Raw genomic sequence first — 27,756 nt, 5'->3', positions numbered from 1 at the left:
AATAATTTCCATTTTCCATTATTTCTTTTTCGCGAGCTTTGTTAAATGAACCAAGAAAGGAAGGTAATTAATCTTTTAATAACACCATTCGATCTTGTTCGAAGATATCGAGTTTGAATTTTTATAGATCAAATTTCGCTCGACTCTTTCTCCCCCTAAATTTTGATTACTTAAATATTTTTTGAGTCCTTATCAATGTTAGACAATCTGGAAAATTGAATATATATCTTTTTTCAATCGTGAACAAAGGAATGGCATCGCAAAAAATATTTTGGGTGGGTAAGGAGACTCCTAATTCGTTTCGTTTAAAAATAAATGAATCTTTCTACGTATATTTTGCGAAGATTTCGAGAAGCGAATACTCTCTCTTTTGTTATGGTATTCAGGAAAACAGCCGTGGAAATATTTAACATGTTAATGAAGTATGCAATCGTTTGGATATTTAAATATCTCTCGTACGATAAAAAGTTACTGAAAACAAACGGCATTAAACATCCACGGTTCGTAATCATCGCGTGTTCCCCGTGAAATCGCGGGAAAACGATTTCTGTTAATACGATGGTGGTTTTCTCCGCAGACGTGTCTCGACTCCTCCTGTTACGTCTATCGTCGCAAATTGTCCATTGGGTTCGCGATTATGGTTGCAATTGTGACACAGTTTCCGTCGGCAGATTCCGTGATCGTGAGAGTTCTCGATTTCTGCTTTGTTCCTTTCCGGTCTTATCCGAAAGGAAACATTACCCTTAACTTGAAATTTGTACGAAGTCCTTCTTTGTCAGTATTTCTACTATACTTGAATAGTATCTACTTGAACTTATGGTATCCATTAAGTTCATCGTTATTGAATAGTATATACAGTCACTCACAGTGAAAATCGTACAGGTCGTATCGTGAGAAGTTCTACTTCGATACGATAAAAGGTTAGAGAATTTTATAGAAAAATTTATTATTCTATGAACTAATATTTAGTAATTATTCACACGAAAAGTAAAAAATTGAACATTAATCTTTCCTTAAAAAATCGGTTCTTCGGTGTTCGATTGAAATTCATATTTACAAGAAAGTGTGTCGAATAAATATAAACACCGATTCCACTATTTAGTGGAAACCATACGCAACAAGATATCCACCGAAACGTATTACACTTCTTGGGTATTCGGCGATGGTTATCTTTCGCTTTCGATTTGTGCGTACATCGTTCTCGAAAAAAAAAAAAAAAAAAAAATGCTCCTCAAGGTCACACACGTTGTCAGGAAAGAGTTCGGTCGCAAAAGGCGTGAAAGAACGAACTCGATCCAATGGTGTCGCTCCCTTTACGGTATGTCGACCCGCTCGATCTCCGATCATGGTTCCTCGAACCGATGCACCTCACGAGGACATTATTTCGCATAGTTTCACTATCGACAGCCACGCGAAAGCGATCATCACCCCACCCGAGAACAAGTCCGTCTCTGCGTGCAGCCTCCGGATCGGCATCCACGTATATAAAAGCTGGCAAGACCACGCTACTGATTTACTCGCTTCTAATTTGGATCACTCGTCATCGTATATACAACCATCAAGAGTTCGACACACCCCTAATGAGGATGGGTCGCACGGTACGTTTCGCATGTGAGTGACGATTCCGCGACGGAATCGTGCCGCGGCTGATGACCGGTTCTGGTCGTGACAGTGGTATTTGCATATCGAAGAGTGGACTATCTGTTTCTCGTCTAATCACGTACCATGTTTCGGTTCGATGGAAAGTACAATGTTTACGTTACGGGAAAGTTTTGAGAGCAATTTTTTCCAAACGGCCAGTGAAACGCGACACGTACATCGAGAAAGTTCGATGTTTGAACATTCTCGCCAAGAGGAGATCTGATCTTTAATCCTTTTATAGAGCAACACGGTCGTCCTGTTACTTATCGTCCTAATAACGGGGAGCTTCGCTCTGCGTCACAAGGATGACGCTGGGAGCACAAGGATGGAAAAATCCCTCGTTGAAGAACGTACCGTTCAGGAGAAGAAGACGAACAGCACATTGCAGATGAGTGTACAGGGATCCGTCTCGACGAGATCAGTTGGAAAACGCTGTGCGTAAACTAGGAATAAAGGAAACAGTGAAAAGTTCATTCCGAGGAGTCTTTCGCTAAATCCTAAAGCCACGTTTCCGCGTGTGCGACTCGTAGCCCAGAGTTCCGCGTGGAAACGTGGCTTAAGGCTTTTGCGGTAAGCTGGTCGAACGATGGAGGAAACTAATCGATTTAAATCATCACAGACGACCCTAGCAACGAACTTCTGGACGCAGCGGACACGGACGAGGAACACTTGGACGTTGAAACACTCAAAGGTGACCACTCAGCCGAAGGAGAGGCCTTTTCTGGAGAGGAGATCCACGTTTCGGACCACGGTGGTAGTATACCTCGCGAAGGACAGATTCTCGGTCACCATGTGCACGAGGACGTGCACAAAACGGTAACCGTGATAAAGAAGGTGGCGGTACCGTACCCGGTGGTGAAAAACATCCCTTACCCGATCGTGAAGAACATCCCCTACCCGGTGAAGGTACCCGTGCCTCAACCCTACGCGGTGGAGAAGAAAGTACCCTTCCCGGTGAAGGTCTTCGTGAAAGTGCCGCTGAAAATACCTAAGCCTGTACCGGTTTACAAGGAAGTGCCCTATCCGGTTCAGGTGGCGGTCGACCGACCGGTACCAGTCAAGGTTTACGTGCCTGATCCCTACCCAGTGGAGAAAAGGGTTCACTACGGGGTAAAGGTACCCGTACCGGAACCGTTCCCCATAGAACGCAGAGTACCGGTGCCGGTCAAGGTGCCGGTGCACGTCTCTCAACCCTATCCGGTCGAGAGGGTGGTACATTATCCTTTGAAGATCGAAGTGGAGCAACCGATACCGATACCGGTACCCAAGCCTTACCCCGTACCTGTATCCAGGCCTGTACCTTATCCGGTGGACAAGTTCGTGCCCGTACCCGTGAGGGTCGAGGTGCCTAGACCGGTACCGATACCAGTCGACAAACCGATACCGATCAGAGTCAGGGTACCAGTACCGACTCTGTACCCTGTGGAGAAACACGTACCGTACCCCGTGGAGAAACCAGTACCGGTACCTATCAGAGTGCCCGTGGACAGACCGGTACCTGTCCACGTGACCAAACCGGTGGCCTATCCCATCGTGAAACCTGTCCCCTACCCTGTCAAAGTACCGGTCGTGGTGCCCACTCACGACGAAAGCGAGGAGATCGAGGCCTCGAGCTACGAACAACACGATTGGGCGCGATGAATCGACGCGTGGCTCGGATCTTCGGATCGAATGAGATATTGGAATAATCGGGTTGTTCGTAGGAAATTATGAAGAAATGTCGTTATTCGTGATATTATTTATCGTTTTTATAATTTCGAACGTGGAAGTGGAAAATAGGCGAAACGGATGAACGGAGTTGTTTTTTTAGATACTGAGAGGAGGATTATTTTATACTTAGAGTATTATTAGAGGTGGAAGAAAGGGTTTTTTTTTTTAGAATAGATCGTCGAACGGAGTAAAGAAATCTTAATAAACGTGGGTCGAGAAACTAGTATTTATGGTAAGTTACCAACGATTATTTGTTTCTCTTCGAGGAAGTTCACTTGAGGGGCTTTCGCAGCGAGGAGAAACGACGAGCGAGTCGCTTATTTAAACGAAAACAACAAATTATTTAACTTTGCGATTATTAGTTCTTCGACCCATGTTTATGAGAAATGTAGACAAGTATCGATCTTAAAAATTATGAAACCCTCTTTCCTTTTCACCCTGTACAATTCAGCATAAGTTTGTCGTTCATTCAAGGTACAAAGTTTGAATTTTTCTCGAAGCACAAATACGATTTCGTTTCGACGATAACTAGATTCTCGTTTCGAAAAATATTTATCCAAGTAACGTACATATATACATAAACAGATAGCTCTCAGGCGTTGCAATTGTTAATTATCGACAGATTATACTTTCTCTCTACGATATCGTTACCAGCGTCGAAAGCTCGATAAGTGGAGATTGTTAGATACGATTTACCTCGTTGTGAAATATTTTTCGATCGTGCTCGTGTTGAATTTGTTAAGGTTTGTAATAATTTTCACGAAAACCACGAAACGCATCGTTGTCGAGCACTTCCAAGCGGAACGATCGTTGTACAAAGTTTTCTCGAAGGTGTGCAATCACGTTATACTCTCTCGACGTTGTAATTTGCTCAACAGGGGCGTGAACAAACAAGTAACGCCATCTTTCTCGGTGCAGCGACGAAATGCAACCCGCTGCACCGTGTACCGACGGTGTCGTTTCCACCCTAGTGCACGGACGATCCGCGAGAGGTTGCACGTTGTAAAAATAAATGGATTTTGTACAAATAAACTGAAAACCTGTCCTTGGCATTAATTTCTATCACGATTTTCAAGTTTGATCACCCACTGCTACGTGAAAGCGCGACTCGGTTTCAATTCGGTACGAGTATGGTAATACTACGCTATAAAATCGCGAGTCAACCTGGGAACTAGTACTTCCTTGAACGTGCAATTTAGATCGACGACACGAGACGTTCTCTCCGTAAACACAGCGAAATCTACGAGTCGTCAGTTTCACTCCAATCGAGTTCTTCCCTCGTCCCGATGTAATTGCGCGCGAATCACGACAGATCGTGCTGTAATTGATTCCCACAAAACGAATGCCTCGTTGCAACGCGTGCATAACTCTCCAACCTTGGTAGACACATTCCACATAATCGGTATCAACATTGAAACTCCGAACGATCTACTTAAAGTACAAGTGGATCTCATTTCGGAATTTAAGGTCACTATGCCTTCCTTTGAATCAGACGATCTGAAGAAAAGTTACGTTGACCTCGTTCGGTTGCGTTCTATCATTTTTCAAAATAGAGAAAGACATTTTTAAGATTCTGGCACAGAGTTGGCACTTCCCGTGCATTAAAATCATTCGAGCGATAAATTAATGTTACGCTGATGATTTTATAATATGAAAACTAACCGTATCGTAATCTTAACTTTCTGCTGTACAATTGTCGAAGCCTCTTTCTCGTATAAATAACAAAATTGCGCTCTCAACCCTCGGAAACTCGCCAGACAGTGTTACAGGAGATAATTGAATGTCTTCCTTTGGACAACTTTCTAGGTTCTGCGTCGTAAATACAAGAAACTCTAGACTCAGCAGACTCACTGGCTTTCCTAGGTGGTACACTCGATTTTTACAAAAGTTTTCTCGAAGATTGAAAATCGAATTTATCTGCCGATAAATCCATCCACGATCATCTGGAATCTTGGTACCTGTTTCACGACAATCCACCTCCTCGTAATTCCAAATGGAAAATTGCATTTCTGTGCGCAACGGTTTCTAATTCGGCTTACAAAGTTGAGAAAGAAAGTAGCGCAATTTTAAATGGTAAAACGACCGGGCAGAACTTTTATACCGGTTTCAATTTCACTGAAGTTGCACGAGAAACTCGACGAAGATCGAGAAGAAACGCGAGACGACTGAATAAACAGTCCGAATGTAAATTCGTTGTTACGAACGCGCAAAGGACTATTACGGGGAACAAGTATGTTCCATTTGTGTATCGCGGATGTTGCGAAATGGGGTTCAAAGTGTCCTTGCGACGCCCCTAAGCAACATGGAAACGCGTCTTCCCGTTTGGTACGGGGTTTTACGATTGTCCGTAGAAAGCGAGCGTTCGCTTTCATCTGTCAAACGTAAATAGCGTCGTCGTTCTGGCGTACTTTTCACGAGATTAATGAGCTAGAACCCGGTAGCCAACGATCCCGTCTCGTAAATAAGCGGTAACGCGAGACGATCATGATTTTCTGCGAACACCACGTTTGCGTTGAATATCAAAAATTTTCTGGCGCTGAACCAAGCCTCGAGTCATCCAAATCTTCGTAGTCGATCGCAGAAATTGAAAACGTCGGTGTTTCCCAACGAAAGCCATTAGTTTTCCTTCGAAACGATAATTCGAGGCGCTACGATTCTCTAAATTTCTTTTCCCGTCGCGCAGAACCGTTTTACGAGCCGAATAACGAATACTTGCACCTTCAGCGTCGTTTCCGCGGTATCGAGTACGGCTGGAACTGATCCCCGTGAAAAACGATGACCATTTAACCGTATATAATCGTCACTAAGAAGGTAGCGCGAGCTTATAAAGTTCCAAGCTGGTCGAACAGGCGAAAGTCGTTCACGGTGTATAAATAATACTGGTGCACCGTTCCGTTTGGATTCAGTGTACCTTGATCTATCGCCTCGGCTGGAAACGTCTCGTCATGGGACCTCTGGTTGGTAGCTTGACCTTTCACCCTTCTTCGTATTCGAATCTTCGTCCCTTCGACGCGAAAAATTATACTCGACGATATTCTCTCGTGTATCATTTGCAAAGTGGAATTTTCATTCTCAAAGACCCCTTTCCATAGTATAATAGAATTTGCATTCTCGAGGATCTCTTTCCATAGTAGAATTTTTATTCTCGAGGATCTAGTTTCATAGTGGAATTTTAATTTTAGATCTTTTTCCATAGAACTTTAATTCTCGCAGATTTCTTTCCATAGTAGAATTTTAATTTTCGAGGATCTCTTTTCATAGTAGAATTTCAATTCTCGAGGATCTCTTTCCATAGTAGAATTTCCATTCTCGAGGATCTATTGTCATAGTGGAATTTTAATTTTAGAAGATCTCTTTCCATAGCGGAATTTTAATTCTCAAAGATACCTTTCCACAGTGGAATTTTAATTCTCAAAGATTTCTTCGTTCCTTCGAAGCGTTATCGCACTATTTAGTATTATTGGCGAATAAAGTCGGCTAGCAAGTGTCCCTCGTTAAAAATTTTAGCACAAATCTTTCCGTCTGTCGTTAACTTCCCCTACTCCTTTCATCAGCTGAACGTTGCCGTGTATCTGTGCCTATTGGCAGCCCTGACGTGTTCGGCCACTCGCAGAGAGGACCTTGAAAAGGCCGCAGAGCTAGCAGTGGAGAAGGCAGCGGAAAAGGCTGCCGAGAGGGCGGTGGAGAAAGCCCTGGAGAGCGGAAACAGTACCACGGAAACGAAAACCGTAAAGGACAGTTACTCGAACGTGAGAAAGACACCGTACGAGGACTCTAAACGCGAGGAGACTCCTAGCTTCTCCATGGAGGATAACGAGGACGACAACGAAGATTGCAGAATATATACGGGGAGACTCGGACCGTTCGCAAGTTGGTCGAGCAGGATGGACTGGAGACGATTCCCTAGGAGCGACTGGCCCCGTGAGGCCCTCCCGTGGAACAAACCCAAAGTTATAACCGTAGAGAAGAAGGTCCCCGTGCCGGTGACCGTTGAAAAGAAAATCCCGTACATCCTTTACAAACCCGTCCCGTACGAGGTAAAGGTCCCGGTTCCTCAGCCGTACATGGTGGAGAAGAAGGTACCGTATCCCGTGAAGGTATTCGTGAACGTACCTGTCGAGGTACCAGAACCCTACATCGTGGAGAAAAAAGTGCCGTACGAGGTAAAGGTCGACCGACCGGTACCCTATCAAGTCGAGGTTCGCGTTCCGCAACCGTACACCGTTGAGAAGAAGATACCGGTGGAGGTGAAGGTGCCGGTAAGACAGCCGTACCTGGTCGATAAGGCAGTACCCTACGAGGTGAAGGTACCGGTCAAAGTACCGGAGCCCTACGAGGTGGAGAAAAAGGTGCCCGTGCCTGTGAAGGTCCTCGTGAAGCGACCCTACACGGTGCCAGTGGCTAAACCATACCCCGTGGAGGTCGCCAAACCCTATCCAGTACCGGTAGTCAAACATTATCCTGTCAAGATCAAGGTCCCAGTCGATGCACCGTATCCTGTACCCGTCGAGTCTCCGATAACCATTCCAGTGAAGGTGGAATCTCCGGAGCCCTATTTGGTAGAGAGACCAGTCCAGGTGGAAGTGAAGAAACACTATCCTGTGCCCATTAAAGTGCCCGTGGACAGACCCTACGAGGTCACTGTAAACAAACCGGTACCTGTTCCTGTGGAGAAACCGTTCCCCTACTGGGTTCAGGTACCTGTACCGAAGAACTCGAACGAACACAAAGTACACGGATACCAACACCGAAAGGATTCCGATGAGAAAGAAAAATCCTCGGGAATAGCTAAAGCACGAAGGTCTGACAGACCTCGCAGAAGGTTGCGTCACTGATTCGTGTATACGGGACTGATAGAGACAATCACGAATTCGTGATCGATCGCCTTATTTATTACGTAGGATTAATACGAAGACCATATCGAGACCAAATATAATATTCCCGCTTTAAGTGTGCGAAAGGACTTAAGGACACGTTAAATGTGAAAATTTTATCTCTGCTACTGGAGTGGGACTTTACATGTACGTGCGTGCGTGCGTGCGTGTGTGTGTGTGTGAGTCAGTGAGAGTGAACGAGTGAAATTGAGTGAGTGATACGATTCGGACTATCTGCATCTGAAAATATTAATAATATTTTGCTTTTTTTTTACCTAAAGTTTGTTCTAAATATTTTTCGATTAAAATGAGACCAAACACGACATAATTTAGATAATATTTACTCGTGTAATAAATTCGTAACTTATTATAGATATTTCCCAATTGTTGCTAATAAATTGCAGAAGTTGATTCTAAATGAAACTTAAAATCATATTGCACCTGCTATTTATATAATGTGACTTATGTCGGTACAATATTTTGTTTGAAAATGTATCTATTTTATTAATTTATTAGTAAAATATTGTTAGTACAATATTTTGTTGGAAGTAAAGAAAAAGTTTTCCGTTGTATCGTTTTGGACTTTGAAATTCCACACGGATATTGTCGACTACCTCGACTCTCGATCCCTCTTCGTCCTTCACATGCTTTACATGTTGTCCCTTTTCGATAAATGCGACTCTTCTGTTCCAAGGAGAGCACACTTAGGGCGGGAACACTGTAGTCGGTTCGAGCACATACCTTGGGATTAGGTCTGGGTCAGGTCTGGGTTATTTTCAAGGAACGGTTATGACGTGTTCTCGTGAAACTTTCTTCAAGTTTTCCACGCTTGTATGCTTATAAATAAATAAATCTTTCAGCATTCCACAAACCGTAGGACACTTTACGAGCGTTTCGTGCGAGTTCCGACGTCTCTGTATCTTTCAATAAGTACTTCAAGATTCTTGGGTTGAAAAGAATTTTTGTGGCTTCGATTAAGATCACAAGAGAGTGAAAACTCTCGACGGAAATAGTATTCCCTATTCATAGTGTATGCGAAGACGAGTTCCTCTCACCTGTGACAGATGAATGTATTGAGGAATTATCAAACATAAATCACTCCTATTGAGAAATTATCATACGTAAAGCACTACTATTGAGGAATTATCGTACATAAATCACCACTACCTACTTTCTCACATATAACGTGTAGATAGTTCTCTATTCGATGAAAATAAAACTCTTAGCGTCGAACTGAACCTTTTCTCCACCTGTCTGAAACGTATCTTTTTATTTTATTAAGGAAGTTTTCTCGTAACACAGTTTCAAAAAATCGATCTTATTCTTTCGTGCCATAATCACTTTCATACTAATCAATATGCCGTTTGGTTTGGTCGTTTCTCATAAGTGGAACGACAGGAATTACCTCAGCCATTCGGACCAGTTTTTCAAAACACGTTTCACTCGAGATTACATAACTCGCCAATTTTTATTATTCTCGTTCATAAAAAATCATGAAGACGGTACACACATGGACGAACACGCGTGCAAAAATTCCATATTGGGAAGTCTTACGGTTTCTTCGTAAAAAAAATCGAAAAGGAATTGACGTTTTTCGGGTTAGATTACCAGAAGACTCTATCCGCATGACAATTAACCGCGAATTTCCCACGAGTTGGTACGCGTACGCTTCGAATCGTTCCTTTTTCTCGAGAATTCCGCGCGAGGAAGTGCTTTGCTGCATCGCGCATTACAATCGTGATCGCGAATTCCTCACGCGTTCCACTGCACACGCAATGGAATACGGAATATCGTAGCGGTAAAATCGAGCAGAGTTTGCCGACGCGCCTTTCCCCGATCGCGAGAAGAACAGACGAGGAAAGATTTTCCGACGAGCAAGTATCGGGGTTCTTTGTTCAATCGCATTCGTGACAGCGTATACTCTTTTTCCGGTTCGGATCCTTGCTTTGATAAACGTTGGCATTCGAGCGAATCGACCGATCGAATTCCCGATATCACTTCTCTTTACATATGTTCTTTTATCTCGGCACTTCTCGGTTCGGTTATTCACGGACGGGAAACCACCACATTCTAATTAAAACTTCTCGGGAGTTTCTAGCTCGAGCCTCGATTGAACAGAACGCCAAGACTTCGTGACAGAATGATTGCTATTAAACGTACTCTCACCGTTGATAATACTGCTTTCCCACGTTCGATACTCGCGATAGATTTCCTCGGTAATAGCGCACGGATCGAAACAGTGGATTCTCGAAAGAAATTCCTACCTTTACAAAGCAATCAGACGGGCAGTTTCACTTGATTTACCTACGTTACGAGCATTCCTTGGTTTCGAGTAACTTTCATGATTGGACGAGCGATGCTTAAACTTGCTGTTGAATCTCCAACGAGAATTATGTATGTATATATATTTTTCCATAATTCCATCGTTCGTAATAAACCTTTTCTTGGCTCCTTAAATCACGTTTCCATATACGGAATACACCCATGGTACCGATACTGATTTTCATTATCGACCATCTTCGTTACGCGAACGTGAAAAGTGTCTGTATTATAATGCATCGAATAACCTTACCCAAAGTGATCGTATTATTATAATCTTGCGTGCAGTCTACGTGGGTAATATATTATATAAAGTAAACTTGCGTGAAGTTAACACGTATAATATATTATATAAAACAATCTTGCGTAATGACCAAGTACACTCAGAGGGTGCTTTCAAACCTCGAAGGTATTATCGAACACGAAACGAAGGAAATGAACACGTTTAGAAAGGAAGAATAATTAGAAAACTTGGCAAAATTTTCTCCGATATTCGACAATAAGCGTTCGCCAACATTCAAACTACGTATCAAAGCACCGGTTCTCGTCCGATCACCGAAGTTAAGCTGCGTTGGGCGCAGTTAGTACCAGGATGGGTGACCGCCTGGGAACACCGCGTAACGTTGGCGAAAAATCAAATTTTTTTTCTCTCCTTTACGTGAATACATTTGCGATTCACCGGATGGATTTGGTATCGATTCTTTTTCAAACGGAGCGTATTCCACGCGCGGTACGTTCAAAGCAAACGCGGAATTAATGTTCGTCGACGCGTGGCGATGGATCTACGTTGATTTACGCGATCGATCTCGAGTCCAGCGTGGTTTCATCCGTAGTTACCAGCACGCTTGATTGTATATCCAACTGCCCCCTCCCGCAGGCTCTCTCCCTCTTTCACCGGTTTTCATTTTCTGCTAGTCTCCCACCATGGGCCTCTTCCTTCCTCTCGCTCTCTTTGTTCGACCACGGGACCTCGTCGCGGACGAGAGGACTGGAAACGTCGCAGTCGCGCGCTCGCGCGTGCGTCTTTCCACGGGGACCGGATACAGGAGGGGGCAGTAGTCCTGCCGAGAAACTTCGAAACATGGAAGGAGCTGAACGTAGAGAGAGAGAGAGGAGCTATCCTGACTGGACAGAGAGGTTTGGGGAGCTGCGAATACGAATTCGCGCGGGCCAATGGCGTAGCAACCGTGACGTTTCATTTCACAGTTCCTAATGACGATCATTAATGTTCTGGTTCCTTACATTTCGACACATCCATGCGGTACAATAAATACGTATTACTTTCCACATCTTCTTTTAACAATTTTGGTTCCACCGTGTGGTTCCAGGGAACACTTGTGCCTTTTGTGTTCAATTTGCAAAGTTCTTTCCACTCGTCAGGGTTCTCGATTTTTAATTCTAGTTTCCTAGCTTCTCTGTTCGAAGATCCTTCGTACTTTCCAGGGTATTTTCCATTATAAATTTTCGGTCTGTAGGTTCTCTGTTCTAATTCATCGTATTCTGTAACGATGTTCCATGCATCGTGTCTTAATGTTCCCATCGTTTACGTGTTGAGAATTGTCACATATTCGTCCGAGAGAAGGGAATCTTTCCTTCTATTTATTCGTAAACCATCCTTTCAATCTCTCCCGTCTTCCCGCAGCAATATTCTAATCTTAGACACGGTCGAAGCGTACGATGTCTAAACCCCATTGTCACTGTCATCGCATTGTTCAAGCCGCGCCATTACGTTACGCGCAGTTCAATTTAACGAGTTGTCGGCCGATCGATTAAGCGTTCCCGCCTTCGAGCACGACGCATTGAATCGGTAAACACTCCGGGCACCTCTTCCGCGACGAGCGGTTCCTTTCACCCTGGAAGAGGATCCGTGTGGTCGTCTACGCCATTGCACGCGGTTATGGAACCAGCGTCGCGGCCACCCAGGGCTTAGAAAAATTCTATAACGTCGCGCGCGTCGAACGAGCGGTCGCTAGCGCGCCAGACGCGCGTGTTTCACTTTTCCGCGGAACTTACACGCGAGGGGGGCTCGCGATGCGCGTTGGGGGAAAGCGGACTATAAAGACGGTGGAGCCTTGGGGGGAAGTATCCAGTAAAGTCTGGACTTCGACCAGTTATCGAAGTGCCTCCGGAGACATGAGAATTTTGGTGAGTACCTGGAACACTGAAACCTTCGCGAGGTAGAAATACACGTGAGAGCCCTCGCAGGGTATCTCTCTGTCCCTTGGAAATTTTCCCGTTCGTTGTTTTCGTGTTCTGAGAAACCTGTTTCGACGATTCTAGCTGCTCACGATACTCCTGGGCCTGTCGGCCACGGCGTACAGCGAGAAGGACAAAAAGAACACCGTCGAGCCCCAAGAGTCGAGCATAGAGAAGAAACAGGACAAACGTGGTCTCAGTCATCTCGAGGGTGGCTACGATGGTGGTGATTACGGCGGTGGACAGGAATTGTCCGACGGAGACGGTGGTGGATATTCATCCGGTTACGATATTGGATACGGTGGCGGTTACGGTGGTGGAGGAGGCGGAGGGGGTGGAGGTGGCGGCTACGACGAGGGCAAAGTAAAAGAGATCACGATCGTGAAGAGCGTGAAGGTACCCTACCCGGTCGAGAAGAAGGTCCACTACCCGGTGGAGAAGCAAGTACTGTACCCGGTGAAAGTCCCTATACCCCAGCCGTACCCAATCGAGAAGAAGGTTCCGGTTCCGGTGAAGGTACTCGTGAAGATTCCGGTACACATCCCTCAGCCGTACCCGGTGGAGAAGAAGGTCCCCTACCCGGTGCAAATCCCGGTTGAGAGACCGGTACCTTACAAGGTTTACGTGCCGCAACCGTACCCGGTGGAGAAGAACGTCCCGTACCCGGTGAAGGTACCCGTACCCCAACCGTACCCGGTGGAGAAGCCAGTACCGTACCCGGTGAAGGTCGTCGAGCACGTGGCCCAACCGTTCCCGGTGGACAAACCGGTCCCGTACCCGGTGAGCGTGCCCATCGAGCGACCGTACCCGATACACATACCCAAACCGTACCCAGTACCTGTGGAGAAGCCGGTACCCGTACCGGTAGAGAAGGCGGTCCCCTATCCGGTCAAGGTCCACATCGAGAGACCGGTAGGCGTACCGGTCGAGAAACCGGTACCCTACGAAGTCAAGATACCCGTACCGGCACCCTACCCCGTGGAGAAGCCTATCGCTGTCCCCGTTGAGAAACCAGTGCCCTACGCGGTCAAGGTACCCGTAGAGAGACCGGTAGCCGTAGCAGTGACGAAACCTGTCGCGGTACCTGTAGCCAAACCAGTGCCCTACCCGGTTAAGGTACCCGTACCGGTCTCGGTTCACAGTTACGGCGGAGGATCCGGTGGCTCTGGCGGCTACGGGGGTGGTTTGGAAATATACGGAGGATCCGGTGGATCCGGAGGCTACGACGGAGGTGACTACGAGTCTTACGGTGGCCACTAATGGGTCTCGTGGATCGCCAAACTGATCGGCGATCTATCTGTGCCGCGCTACGCGTTGCTTTTCCATCCCGTGGCTTCGAGACGCGACGAGGGGATGTATTTATTGTATAAGCGATCTTTTAAAAGTCGTACCGGGAACCGGTCGGGGGATGTTTGTACAGGGGAGCGGTGGTTTCCTTCACGCGGAACGGTTCCTAGGACCGGCGACATTTAGACGGTAGAGTTTCGATATAGCTTTTGATACCCGAGTACCTAAGAACCACAACACACTGTATGCACGATACATTGTACAAAGATTCTGTATTGTTCGGCGTACGTGGGTGAGCCGATCATACTTGGCGCGACGAACGCCACTGTACCGTGTCTTTCGCTTCTTTCTAATAAAACCAAAGAACAAAATCGATGGATCTTCTCCGAGCACCTTGGTCACTACTCCAATTTTCCTCGTCCGGTCGATCGATCTCCGCGAAAACCTGGATTTCGCAAGGTGTGGTGATACGGTTTCTGTAGCGAAGCCGAATCACGCGCCGAACGCGGAACGATATCGCGATAAGATCGTCGATTCCGCTTTCCACGACGAGCAGCGTAACGCAACGTCACGCCCGTAACGACGATGTTTCCCGGAAAAGTTCGAAAGTAACGTTAAACTCCGCTGAACGGGGAACGATATTCTTTCGTCCTGGTGGGAATCCGTTAACGCGGAAGCGGTCGGACGGTAATTAGCGCAACAAAAAACTGCCCAGCTATTAGCCGGGGCATCGAGGAAAGGGAAACTTTCATCCTGTTCGCGGATAAACGAGCCGACGATCGCGTAACGTTTTCAATTCGATGGTATCGCGGTACCCGAAAAATTCGCTCGGCTCTGAACCGGCGCGCACGTGCGCCTCCGTCGTGTGCGGAGAAAGAAGCTTTCTCTCCGATGATCCAGCAACGAGTGGGCTTCGAATTAGGTATATCATCGGATCGGTGAAATCGTTCCTCGATACCTCGGGAGAATTAAATACGTTTCCCGTGGATGCAATGCACGGGGAATTTTTTAGAAATTTTACTTTTTTTAGAGTTGGAGGAACTTATTGCGCGGTGGTTTCCATACTTTGTGATCTTAGAAGGGATAAGTTGAACTTAGTCTGACGTTTTAGTCTTTACGAGGATCAGTACCAAATAACACCAACTCAGCATGAGTTGAGTTTAAGTAGTGAGTCGACCATTTCAGTCTTTACGAGGCCTACTACCATACATCATTATCCTAGAGAGATGTTTTATACTTAGTGGGTCAGATGTTTCAGTCTTTGAAAGACGTGCTATGAAGCACCGATCTCTCATGGTTTGTAAGACCTGCCATCAGGCAGATCAGACGTTTAACCCTTTGTAAAAGGTTAACCCAGCAAGCATCACTGTTTTCCTACTTATACTACAACGTGTCCATCAACTGATCTTTTTTTCTCCCTATAATTTATCTCTGGTCGAAAATTTTTGATCACACGGTTGGTGAACCATTGTAAAAACTTTCGAATAATCGATAAAATGCAACTCACCGGATGTACGGGATGTTCGCTGGAATGTGGTACTTGGCACCAGGGTCAAAGTCATCCTCCGACCTCAGAACGGGTGGTTTGATACCGGCGTATTGCTCCATGAGACGATGCCAATGGCAATTATAGTCTTCCTTGGTGATGTAATTGCGGAATACGTCCCATCGCCATCTGTCCATTGCTATGCTGAAAGGCAGTATCACCAGTTTGTCCATAGCCAGTGAAAACAGATAGTTGATGTCCGCGGTGGATTCGTCGATGTACGTGTTACCCAGTCCTAGAGTTTGCATGTGACGAGGGGTCGCAATGCTCAGAGCCACTGCTTCGCCCACAGCTTCATGGAAACCTGTATCATCAACGAGGTCGTTTGTCATGGATCACAGTCAGTGACAAAATTTGTAAGATCGTACTCGATGACGAGTATCCGGTGAAATTATGCCGAAGTGAAAGTTGTGATTTTGGGATTACGTTGTATATTTTACGAACGAATTTCGTCCTGACTTTTTATTCAGAGTGCAATCAGACTTTCTCAGCTTCGTCTTAAGAATCGAGTTCAAAGATCGAAACTTGAAAGACTAGAGTCTAGAGATTGAGACTTGAAAGACTAGAGTATAGCGATTGAGACTTCGACGCAATAAGATCAAGTGTTGATACTCGATCGTAATAAAAGGACGTTTGTCATTTCTCGGATGCAGTAATCGGGGAAAGTGAGTGGCAATTGAACGTATCGATTCTCGATCGAGTGCACGGAACCGACGAGAATATCTCTGAATCGTTTTTATGCCTTAAGGGTGAAAGACAGTGTAATCTTAATGCTACTGCGAATTGAAATTGATCAGGATATATAGTTGGAACTTCGATCGGTCAGTCTGATTCATAAATCAGATAATTTACCTTTCGAATCGATTATAAGCAAGATTGGTAGCCAGTTGCATACTAATGTTCGAGAGAAGAGTATAAAATTTACACTGGAGTCTAATGCACGTTGCTTCGAACAGTACGTGTTAATCGACTGTCCAAAACATCGGAACTTTTTTTTAACTAGCACCACTGTACGAAACTATCAATTTGAAACACAAATCCCTGCTCGTTCCTTTCTCTTTTTCCATTTCGTAATTTGAAATCACTCGACTTCCGTCAATGTGGCGTAAAAAAATTTCCAAACACACGGCGACCGTTAAAACAGTCTCTTGGTTCAGAAATTGAAATATCGTCGAACGTAATTAAATAGAATCCAATGAATTATTACTGCGCTGGAAAGCTGGAGAGAATGCCCTCCCCCTGGATAGAACTCAGAATCAGCAATCAAAATACTATTGGTCTGAATTTCATAGCACGTAAGCTAATAATTAATTACTACTATGGGAACGTAATTTATGAGTGAAAGACGGATTTCTCTAACATCGTAAAATACATCTTTCAGAAGTATTTTGTAGCTTCTTCTTGCAGTAAACATAATGGTGACCACGAAAGATTATTGTTTCAACGACGATACATACATGTATTATGGCTGCTGAACGGTATCCAGAAGCACAGTTCTTACTAAATACAAATCATCGATATTTCATTCAAGATGCAACAACGACACGACCAACGATCGTTATAGAGCAGAAAAATACCCTAGAAGTGATTGTACATTTCTAATTTCAGTCATGGAAAATTAGTATCTCAATAGCAAAGCTATACTTCCAAAGGGGATCCACAAGTTTCGAAACAGTAATTACCAAATAGAAATCATCTCAACGATCACCGACCAATGATCATCGTCGTAGAGTACAAGTGAAAATTCCTTTACAATTATTTGGATTATGTATAACGTTTAATACACTTTTCATTGCACAGTATTATTCGTCTAAATCGGCTAGTATCTAATTTAACGAGATCTCGTAAACCGCATCAGGCAAGGTCGGGGAGACATCGTTCGAGATTTGTTTTCATAGCGCGGCTAGTAGCGGGGCGAACGACCGGCTGGCGGAACGGTGAAAGCGCCGCGATTATACCATAATAAAAATATTTTAACGATCTCCTGTACTGACTGTGGAGAGTACTCGCACATCCACTCGGACACCGGCGGGCGCCGTACTTGCGCGAATCCACGTTGACCGTATCGCACTCGCTCTCGCTTTCGCGCTATTACTCGTAAAAGTGCCGGCGTGGACCGCCTACCGGAAGTCGAACGGACCGCTTACGTAACCAACGCGTGTCGTCCATCGGTGGCATCGCTCTTTTGTTTCCTTTCCGCGATGGAATCGGAGCGTCGATTTCGCGGCTCGATATTTTCCAACGGTGGTTTATTATTTTTATAAAACCTCTTCGATTCTTTTTTCTTTCGGTCCAACGGTGCACTCGATTTCCGGATGATCGTCGGCCGATTCGAAGCAATCGAAGAATCGTCGGTTAAAAAATCCCTCTGTATTTGCACCTAAGTGCACTAACATTGTTCTCTTCTCTCGAATTATAAAGAGAAACAATTTTGATCGATTCCACGACTATTTTATCGTTGTTAGAAAAATTGTACTAGAAGTATGGGCTTTTGGGAGGCTCGATCCAATTCTAATTATCTAAACAGTGTCTAAGGGTTGGTCGAAAGTGGGATGCGATTTCTGAATGAGAAATAATTTTCATCCGCGTACCTGGATTCGCTCCGTCCCTGAATTCACGAGGAAGTCCGCTGTATCGCAAGAAATACTGAATGTGTGCCATTTCATGATGCACCGTGATCAAGTCCTTCATGGTGACCTTGGTACACATCTTGATTCTGCTCGCGCGGCATCGGCCAATTAAGACGAGGATCAGATAAAACCGATTGCCACTCGATTGTGGTTTAAGATTTTAACGAGGAGTTACCTCGAATTACCTGTAATCCAAGCGATTGCAGAAGTCCCATGCCGAGGCTTGGCAAATGATAGGTCGGTTTCCGGGGTCGGTGATTATACTTCCGGCCCAGAATTCAGGTGGCATGGCGCTCAGGTTCAAGGACAAGTAAAATTCCTCCGCGATCCGGAACATCTCGATCGGCGTGTAACCCTGAGGAAATTAATAACAATCGGAGTAATTACAATTAGTGTTTCGATCTACCGAGTGTACGGAATGTCGAGAGGTCGAATTAATTATTCTCCGTTATGAAATGTCGGTGCACGAAGGAAGTCTTCGTGGAAATCGACTAATGACGAGTAAACACTTACAATAACGGTTACAGTATCTTAATGGAGCAACATGGTGAACAAGAGTTGGTGGGAAAAGAGTGGAAAAGGAATCTATGAATTGCCAACAAAAAAATTCACCAGCAGAACAGACAAGGTGGAGTGCAAGAAAGTTAATTAGATAAGATAGTTCGACTTTCGCGGTATCATTTCTCTGATTAATATCCACCGTCTGTTTGAAGTTCCGCAACGCTCGTAATAAATTCCGCTCACAATGAACAATGAGGAGGAAGAAAAATATCACGATGGAAGTAGACGACCGAAACAACACAATCCAGAATTTCTCGAACCTTTGCTTACTTCATCGTTACTTTCGAATAATAACTTAACATAATACGTTATTTCAATTTCGGAAACAACGAGCTCGTCAAGTTAATTCATTACGCTATTCGTGGTTAATTTCATTGATAAGAATTACGTAAGTGAGTATATCCCTTGATAAGAATTATGTATATGTGACTTACCTGAGCTTGCATTTCTTGCGTGACGTCCAGGTACGTTTTTCCTGGGTACGGTAGTGTGATGTCGATGATGTTGGTCCACGATTGGGCCCAGATGTTACCTGTGAATTTTAATCCACCTCAATGGCGTTTTAATTCTTCGAAGTGACGTCTTTTAGTATTTTTACTTAACACGTGGACGTTGTTGTAATTTTTTGCAAAATTTATGTTTACTTTCAGTCGACGTTTCGACTCTGATCAACTTCGCTAAAGGTGTCTATAAAAAATATTTACAAACACCTGTTCGGATTTCTATATGACGTTACTATTTAATCGTTTTGTGTCATATAAGCACAAAATAGCAATCCACGCGCTAAATACATTCACAGTGCATTTCTACATTTCTAAATTCTTTCCTCCATTACTAGAGGGTTAATTTTGATCGAAGGTTCAATAATCTTAGTTTGGTTTCGTACCAAGTATATGAGCCGGAAGGGGGGCATGAGCCCCGATCTTTTCTGGCCCGTACAAGTCTCTCAGTTTCCTCCTGACGTATGTGTGTAACTCCTCATAAAGGGGCCTTATCATTTCCCAAACCTCTTCGATGTCCTGCTGTAGATTAGGGGACTCGTAGGGGAACATCCAGTACTCTGCAGCGTCGGTAAAGTCTAAGCGAAGGGATAATTATTTTCACTTTATGTTTCATCATTGCCAATGGCTTACAAAAGGTTCGAGTTAACCTATCTATAAAGAGAATCTCTATAGAGTATTCTCGTGAACCTTTCACCGCGATTTACTCAGTTTCCAAATCCTTTGTAAACCTACTGTTCAATTGAGCAACTTCGTTGTTCAGGGTGACAAGTTGCTGATAGAGGTCTTTGATTCTCATGCCGCTACGTCTCCTCCATTCGGTCCAGGCGTACTGCAACTCGTCCCAATTCCTGCTCCTTGCCATTATCTGCGATATATCTGCAAAAGGATTATCCGTCCTCGATCAAACTCGACCAATTTCCATCGATCGGAAACGACGTACTTTGGTGTCAGCATTTTTTACTCGGGACTCGCGCTCGGGCAGCTTTCACAATAATCGAGCGATCAATTTGTCTCAGATGGTTTCTCGCGACACGTGTGTGATCTAAGCTCGAATGGAAAGCGAGTTACCGCAGCGATTACGGCTGCACCACGGGATTGCTGTAAATCGGCCGCGCAAAACGACCGCGAGGCGTTTCTCGTTTCAGTACCGAAGTCTACCGAGAGGAAGGCTCGTGTTTCGCGTCCTCTTTTACCTCCCCGGTTCATTACGTACGGTGCAATGAAATCGCGTTACGTGTTCGTCCTTTCCCGAGCGACGATCCATGACAGAGCGATTCCACGCGGGTGTGGAAAACCCAGGCTCAACCCTGGAACGACTGCCAGAGTCGTGTCTGACTTTTTTTTTTTGGAGGTCATAGAAACACGGTCCTTGAACTTGAATTTTATCGGTCCCTAATTAGGCGAATCTGTAGTATCTACAGGAGAGAAATTGTACGAAGAGATGTACTTTGTTACCCAAAGTAATTAAGAATTTAGGCAACGTTGTATAAAAAGAACTGAAATTTTTTTGGAAAGATTCCAAAATTTATATAAAATACATTTCTTTGTTGTTTTCATCATTTTTGGGGTCGTGGATATCCCCTACTCGACTTATACAAATTTGTGATATATATAGGAGGAAGATAATAAAACGAAAATAAAATGCACGAATAATCAGACGGTACGAGTATTCGATCATTTACATAACTAATGTTACGTAAAAGGAATGGAAAGTTTTTCGAAAAAGTATCGAACTTAACGCAAATTCTATATTGCTTCCACAATGGAGACCCTCCTGAATTTAAATTTCATCAAAATCCAATAGCGTGTACTTATATAATAGTACCAATGAAAAAACAAATAATAGAAAAAAAGAGAAAATGTACGAAAGACCAGATGGTAAAAGCAATCGACCATTTTACATAACTAATTACGTGCGAAAATAATCGAAAGTGCTGCTAAAAAGGGCCAGAAAGAAACAAAATTTTTTAATTTGTCTCTACATTGCGTCATTTTGGAATAGCAACTCTACCGCAATAGATTATTGCTTGTGGTTTCGTTAGATAATACTAGATACATATTTCTCACATTTAACGTTAACGTAACGGTTTCTTCCCTTATTCCGACGAGTTGATTGATTTTAAAGACACTGTCCGACAAATTGAAATTTTTTTCTAACCTAAATCGAACGTGGTCTGTTCGGAGAATCGTAAACTTCCGTGTTTGACGTAGTAATCGTGGTCTTTCGGCATTGATTGCGCTCGTGCGGTTTACGAGCCGTCGTTCGCGATCGTTGTTCAGACGTTTGAAAATCATCGTGTTCGACTGCGTAATGGAATGGAGTTGTTTAGTTTCTGATTTGTCGAAGCATTCGCCATTGATTAGCATTCCAGGGGCATTTTATTCAGGATTCATTCGGTGACAGAGGGGTGAACAAAGAGGAGGAAGGAGACGCACGAAACGGGGAAGATGGGATTCCGACGAGCGGAAGACAATTCGGAATGGAATTTCATTACGGGGGGAACGGTTTATCCGTGTCCTTTGGTGATTCAATAATTCACTGACGACTCTATCATTAATAAACTCGAAATTGTCGATCTAGTATATTGAAATATTCTCGACGACTTATTTTGGAATTTTCGTCAGGGATAAATTTTTTTTTATAGCATTTCCCACTTCACATTATTTCACAGGTTATTTCGATAAATTAATTGATTTTCTCTTAGATGTTCCGTTATCCAGGGGTTGTCTTAGCTTTCATGAGAGCTCGAGAGGTGATTTTTTAGTTCGTTTTTATCTGTTCAACGCATTTTATTTTGAAATCTTGCGCCCCGTTAATGGAAAAGTATTTCTATTTGCATAACAAGGGACTGTAGCTATTATGCTTATATCTTTGTCTTACAATTCTTAGATAATACTCAACTTGCTCTCTGTAGCATTATTCCAGAGTTGCACGTCATACGTTCGTATTGGGATAATTGCGGCTTTATATAAAACCAATTCATTTTGTAACGCGAGAGGTAATTTGTTTCCCAGAATCTTGTACATGCTTCTTAGTTTCGAGTCTAATTATTTCCTTTTCCTTGTAGCACATACGTTTTCTCTAACCCGAAAGTAAGATAGCACAGAATCGAAATTATCGAATGTAAAATCATTACAGTACAAAAAGTATGGAAATTATTGCGTTGTCCAATAAGTAGAATTTTTATTTTTCCAAAAGTATTTAATAATGTTTATACTATTATATATTCTCCATCATTGTTCTCAATCTTTTTCCAAAGCTGTGGTAATTTTTTAAAAAGTTCGTACCCTTCTTTCTGATATCCTTTACCATAGACATCGTAAATATCTCGATCAATTTCGCTAGCTTTCAAACCACGATTAAGCTCAGAGAGCAACACACGTCTGGGATGTTCATTTTCCCTCGTCGAAGATCTCATAATTTTTAGAGAACAATTTTAACGTTGGAAAATTATCGAATTGTATTTAATTCAGTACCGACAAACAATTGTTCGTGGAAATTGATTACGAAACGATTGGACAAGCCAATATTTCCTAGAAAGCCTATATTGTTATTTCCTCCTTTCATCGCAATGTTTTGAATTATGCAAAATTGAAATATCGCTCTCGGTATCGAGATACCCGCTCGAGGTGTAAGTTACTCGGGGTGAAACCTGCGGTGATATCTTATTCCGCGTCGTTAACACGAGCTGCACCGAAAAGTGCACGATGCAATTAAAGAGGCGTCGCGGTTTCCCGCGAAAACGAAAGAGAAAACAACGAAAACGCGAAAACAGCAGAGGCAGAGGAAGAGCCAGATTTACGGTGAATTAACGTCCGATGAATTTTCATGAACACGTTCGAACGCAGTCGGTGAAATATTCAACGTTCGATCGCGCTTTTACGATTAGAGAGGCACTTTCTTGCGCGTAATACTTAAACGCGTTCCGCGGGCAATTTCGCCTGGCCGGGAGCCGTGAAAATCGGTATCGCGTTTTATTCCCTCGTTAAGAGTAACGTGGTGGGGGACACGCGTTATTCATTACCTGGATACAAGCGCAGACCGCACCGGAAGGGATCGTTGTACGCGCAAATGGTAGCATCGTTGTACACGGCCAACATGTCGTCGATTACACGATTGTACTAGAAAGAAAAGAAAAAAAAAATCAAATATATTGAGCTTGTTTCCGTGCTTAGACATAAAAAAGAGCTACGCAACGTGTTCTTTCCTGCACTCCTTTTTTCTTCGTCGCTTACAGTTTCCGTAAGCATTTGTTGGACACTCGCTTATTACGTGTAGGAAGGAAATCTATTCTCGAACGTTACTTCCTACTTTGTTTCACCTCGCAACGGTGTCTAAAATAAAATCGATTGCGTTGGAACCGAGACGGAAACGCCAATTTGAATAATTATTCGCTTTTCGGTTTCCCCTCGTCGATACTCTTCGATGATTTCTGTGAGTTTGTTTCTATTGAATGAATCATGAGCGAGGATACGAATGTTTGTATGGAAAGTTGAATGATTATGTGTTAGGTGTCGATTAGGTTATAAATTTAAGAGCGCGCGTGTGTGTGACGAGGTTTGATAAATAGTATTCATAAATCAGTAATAGTATTCATTAATGAATCGGTAAACAGAAGTAAATAGTGTTGTCCATTATTCTATTAATTTCGTATCCCAACAATTTCAACTAACATGCGGGTTAGTGATGTTTCATTCGAGATAGGTTTCCTTCCTTTCATCAGGCGTTGTTTGTTCTTTTAGCGTTAATTGAAGTGGTCTGGGAACAGATCTCGTAGGGAGATATTTCTCGTACTGTTTGCTCATCGAAATTATTCGGGGATCGTGCGGTTCTTTCGCGAACTCGTCATCGTATTTCAACTGTGTTACGTCATTAACACCGCAGGATTTTTACTGAATTTAGTTTCCGTGATATGTGCAACTTTGCTATCATTTTTGTTATACGTTATTTATAAATACTTGCATCTATTTCTCCGATTATACAGATCAGTGTTTCTTACCCCATGTACATCTATGTGTCGTGGAAATATTTTATATCTTCAGAATTTTATTACATTTTTTGTCATTTTTGTTTAATATTTCATACAATATACGAAAATACAGATTCTGTGATTATGACAATTTTAAGTATTTTTATTTAGAAAATTATTCCGAAATCTTTTTCAGTTCGAAGTGTGTTGTAGATTCAAAAAGGTCGAGAAACACTGGTAGGGTGGTAAGAAAAAAGGAGTTCAATTTTGTTCTTCAAAAAATAGTAATTACTCCTGACTTTTCAGTCCGAAGGATTGAAGTCGGTTTTCTTTAGGACAAATAAATATATACGTTGACTATTAATATTTACCCTGTCCAATTGGTCCGGAGGAAGAGCCGATGGACCAACTACCGACAAATACCTGAGACGTCGCACGATCGTAGGATCCCTGATATTGTTCCTATCGATTCTCGATATCAAGAACCAGGCTTGATTTTGAAAGACCGCGTACACTCGCTGCGCCTCGAGCTGCAAAGAAAAAAGCATGTGTTCGTTTATCTCGCGGCGGAGATTTATTAATCGAAGCGGTGATTTTTGTTCCGCGCTGGTTGGAAACTCTGCGTGTGACAAGAACACGTGTAATCTGTTTGCGGATGACCATTCGCGCGGAACTGGTTCGAAGCGCAAATCGACCAACGACGGGTTTACCGTTAGAGATAAGACACCGATATCTACACCCTTCTTCGTAGATTACCAGCGAAAGAAGCCGTGAGATGGAAGAAAAACGCGTTAGAAAGCTCGAAAAACGAGCATTTCGAGACCGAGCAATAATTTCAACGAACCACTGAGAGGCATTCGAAAGAAACTCTCGTTTTCAGTGACTGTTAGAAAAGAGAGAAAGAGAGTGTGCACGTTACAAAATTAAACAAACAGGAGAAACTTGCTACTAGATCTCGCTCCGACTGGTGGGAATCCATTAAAAATTTCGCACCAAAGGGTGTCCAGATTGCATTAAAAGTGTCCAGTAGGTGTCACGAGTGATCCAGCCTCAGCAGTCTATGGTCCTTGTATTTTTCCTTAATCGAGAACTCGTCGGCCCATTGTATTTAAATATAAGTCACGAGTGTTTAAATATAAAAAGGGACGCGCGATCGTCTAGAAAAAAAATGAAATTTTGAAGTACAAGAGAGAAATGGAGCCGAAATAATTCTCTTTACCGAGAAAGTGCTAAGAAATATTCTCGAAATAAAACTATACGAATTCGATGTTTCAATCTTGAGCAACATCGAAGTATCCACCGACGGGGAGAGTTTCGTGTAACGAACGAGAAAAGAAACGAGCCTCGGTGGGCAACGATTGTCATTAGCATCACGCGAGCTCCCGCTGGCGGATTTCGCGTTGAAGGCTGCGGATTTCTGTTTCTCGCCCAGCCAGCCGACGACGACGACGACGACGACGTTACGAAATCGTTCGAGACGTCGTCACAATAGCACCGGCTGGGAACTGTTCCCGCGGAGGTGTTTGGCCCCTCGACGTACAATAAAACCCGCCCCCCGGCTCAGGTGAAATCACCAGGTGCTCCGCGTCTCGGGTTGGATAGAACGTTGGAAGCGCGACGACGTTCGACGATCTCTCACGGGCCGATTCGTAGAGGAGGTCGAGGTCTCTGGTCGCAGTTCCATCGAGATACGTCCAACGATCTCGGTGGGCGTCGCACAGACTCGCGAGGACAATAATCGTCGCGACGCTCGAGCACGCTTGGACGCAAAGTCGAAATTACGAATAGACAATAATTTTTTTTTTTTTTTTGGAATAGAAGCTGACGACCGAAAGCATGGTGGAGCTATTCATCCAATTTAGAAATAACAGCATAATGTATGTCACCTTGGAGAACGCAACTTAAGTGTAATAGTAGCTAACTTTTCCGTTTGTCGACACCATTGAAGGTGACATTAGAATCAGGGAAGAGGAAAATTTAATCGGGACACTACGCGAGGATCAGACGTACCATAAAGTCATTTATTTATTTGAGAAATAATGAATGAAACTGTAACTGTTGGATTCATCCTGGAGAATTTGAGTGTAATGGTAGCTGGTATTTTTTTCACTTAGAGCCGAAATTCGTAACAATTCAGGTTGTGTAATCAGAGAGGGGAAGTAATGGTACGATAAGAGCATCTGTGGGCCTTTTCTTCGGCCATCGAAATACTCGAAAGTTCGTCTCGTATCGGAGCAAAATGCATGCGGGTACTTCGGTCACGAATTCACTAGACATTATCGTGTAGTACAGTTACAGAATTTGGAAAGTGTCGAATAAAGATACAATTCCTATGGAACGACGACAATAGTCCATGCAAGAAAAATTTAAACGTTTCGCATTTACGTTGGTTCTTCTTCGGTGAAAGAATCGACACGACCAGCAATCTTTTCGTAAACGATTGGAAAAATATAATCATTCGATTCGGTACTTGCCGCCTGTAGCTGTGTATATTCGTTGACGTCTGTTTCGTACGCCCACTGACCCGCTATGTTGGCGCTGCATCTTTCGGTGCCAAGAAAGTCCAGCCTCGCCAAAATATTTTGCAGTTCCGTTTCTGTGGGAGGAAATCGTCTCCCGAAATCGTTGCGATTGTTCTCCAACGGAGGTAAATCCAGCTGGCAAGAAACGAAAGAGAGTAGGACGAGAAGGACCCAAGTGGACATACTCTGCAAGGAAATGACACTTATTAACGTAACTAGTCCGGTGTGCTTCTTAATACAATTGAGGGACAGGAGATCATTTCTCACTCCGTTAACACTTAGTTTCGACGTTCCATTCTATTCTTTCCTTCTTGTCTCAATTATCGAGAACAGTAAACCAAAAAAAAAAAAAAAAAAGAAACTTGTTTGGATTAATTTATGTACATAATTGCGTCAATCGTCGGCTGATATAAAAGCAAGAGAGTACTCGTTCGACGGAAAATAAATAAAAGCGTATCCGCTTTCCGTAGCATCCAAGAAACGTATAATTATGCGCGTCGAATTTTTCAAGCCAGTCGTTAACTTCACTTTTTCTTTCGGAATGGCTCACGTGATGTAGCAGGTAATGGAAGAAGCCATGCACGATTTAAAGTAACGAGAGAACCCCGGTCAATTTAACCAAGTCCATTACCAATCGCGAGGAATTACTATATTGTATCCATAAATCGTTCCACGGCGGCGTCGCGAGCCGAGCGTTTACGTGCAATTCATTTGTTGACTTCACGGTCACGTGTTACGTCTTCGCGTTACGTATTTCCCTCAGCAGCACGAAAGGCTATTCGTGCACGCTAGTAGGTCGTCCGCGATCGCGGTGAGATCCTGCGACCTTGAACGTTCGATGTTCGCCTGGATATCCGATCATGACACGCGAAACTGTCGCGTGAGAAACTTACGTTCGCGCTACCGCTACCATTCTCAACTTCTCGTAACCCCCTGGAAAAATTCTAGTACCTTCAACGAGGTTACCACCCCGTTAATCACACTTCCAAACCCTCGA

General features: G+C 43.7%; 3 protein-coding genes and 1 pseudogene across 4 annotated transcripts in view; 3 read left to right on the top strand and 1 right to left on the bottom strand.

Annotated features, from left to right (window-relative positions):
* Window positions 1-27,756, bottom strand: part of Ance-3 (angiotensin-converting enzyme Ance-3) — a 67,141-nt gene that overhangs the window by 38,877 nt on the left and 508 nt on the right. For both annotated transcript variants that reach the window (XM_076308475.1, XM_076308476.1), the window contains exons 2-10: window positions 26,712-26,945; window positions 24,609-24,767; window positions 23,293-23,389; window positions 20,000-20,143; window positions 19,651-19,842; window positions 19,199-19,296; window positions 18,389-18,558; window positions 18,165-18,289; window positions 15,535-15,877 (exon numbers count right to left, since the gene is read on the bottom strand). In XM_076308475.1, coding sequence (XP_076164590.1) covers window positions 15,535-15,877; window positions 18,165-18,289; window positions 18,389-18,558; window positions 19,199-19,296; window positions 19,651-19,842; window positions 20,000-20,143; window positions 23,293-23,389; window positions 24,609-24,767; window positions 26,712-26,945 — 1,562 coding nt within the window. The remainder of the gene's footprint in view (window positions 1-15,534; window positions 15,878-18,164; window positions 18,290-18,388; window positions 18,559-19,198; window positions 19,297-19,650; window positions 19,843-19,999; window positions 20,144-23,292; window positions 23,390-24,608; window positions 24,768-26,711; window positions 26,946-27,756) is intronic.
* LOC143145454 (uncharacterized) lies at window positions 976-8,653 on the top strand. The gene is made up of 8 exons (XM_076308845.1): window positions 976-2,075; window positions 2,261-3,135; window positions 7,395-7,574; window positions 7,689-7,886; window positions 7,941-8,152; window positions 8,209-8,248; window positions 8,303-8,372; window positions 8,559-8,653. The coding sequence occupies exons 1-8, from the start codon at window positions 1,967-1,969 to the stop codon at window positions 8,651-8,653; spliced, it is 1,779 nt and encodes a 592-aa protein (XP_076164960.1). The 5' UTR covers window positions 976-1,966.
* LOC143146489 (5S ribosomal RNA) lies at window positions 11,054-11,173 on the top strand (annotated as a pseudogene).
* Window positions 12,678-14,375, top strand: LOC143145268 (uncharacterized). The gene is made up of 2 exons (XM_076308477.1): window positions 12,678-12,689; window positions 12,825-14,375. Exons 1-2 carry the CDS (start codon window positions 12,678-12,680, stop codon window positions 13,998-14,000), a joined length of 1,188 nt encoding a protein of 395 aa, XP_076164592.1. The 3' UTR covers window positions 14,001-14,375.

The sequence above is a fragment of the Ptiloglossa arizonensis genome, chromosome 4 (genome assembly GCF_051014685.1).
Source record: "Ptiloglossa arizonensis isolate GNS036 chromosome 4, iyPtiAriz1_principal, whole genome shotgun sequence".
NCBI lineage: Eukaryota > Metazoa > Arthropoda > Insecta > Hymenoptera > Colletidae > Ptiloglossa > Ptiloglossa arizonensis.
The sequence above is the reverse complement of the archived record's forward strand: the minus strand, read 5'-3'. Positions and strand labels throughout refer to the sequence as shown.

Bases quoted from the DNA above. Each gene is read 5' to 3' on its own strand.
- LOC143145454 (XM_076308845.1), top strand. From the start codon at position 1,967: ATGGAAAAATCCCTCGTTGAAGAACGTACCGTTCAGGAGAAGAAGACG. The intron at 8,153-8,208 runs GTCTGACAGACC...CGGGACTGATAG, and splicing joins GGAATAGCTAAAGCACGAAG to AGACAATCACGAATTCGTGA. The intron at 8,249-8,302 runs GTAGGATTAATA...TCCCGCTTTAAG, and splicing joins TCGATCGCCTTATTTATTAC to TGTGCGAAAGGACTTAAGGA.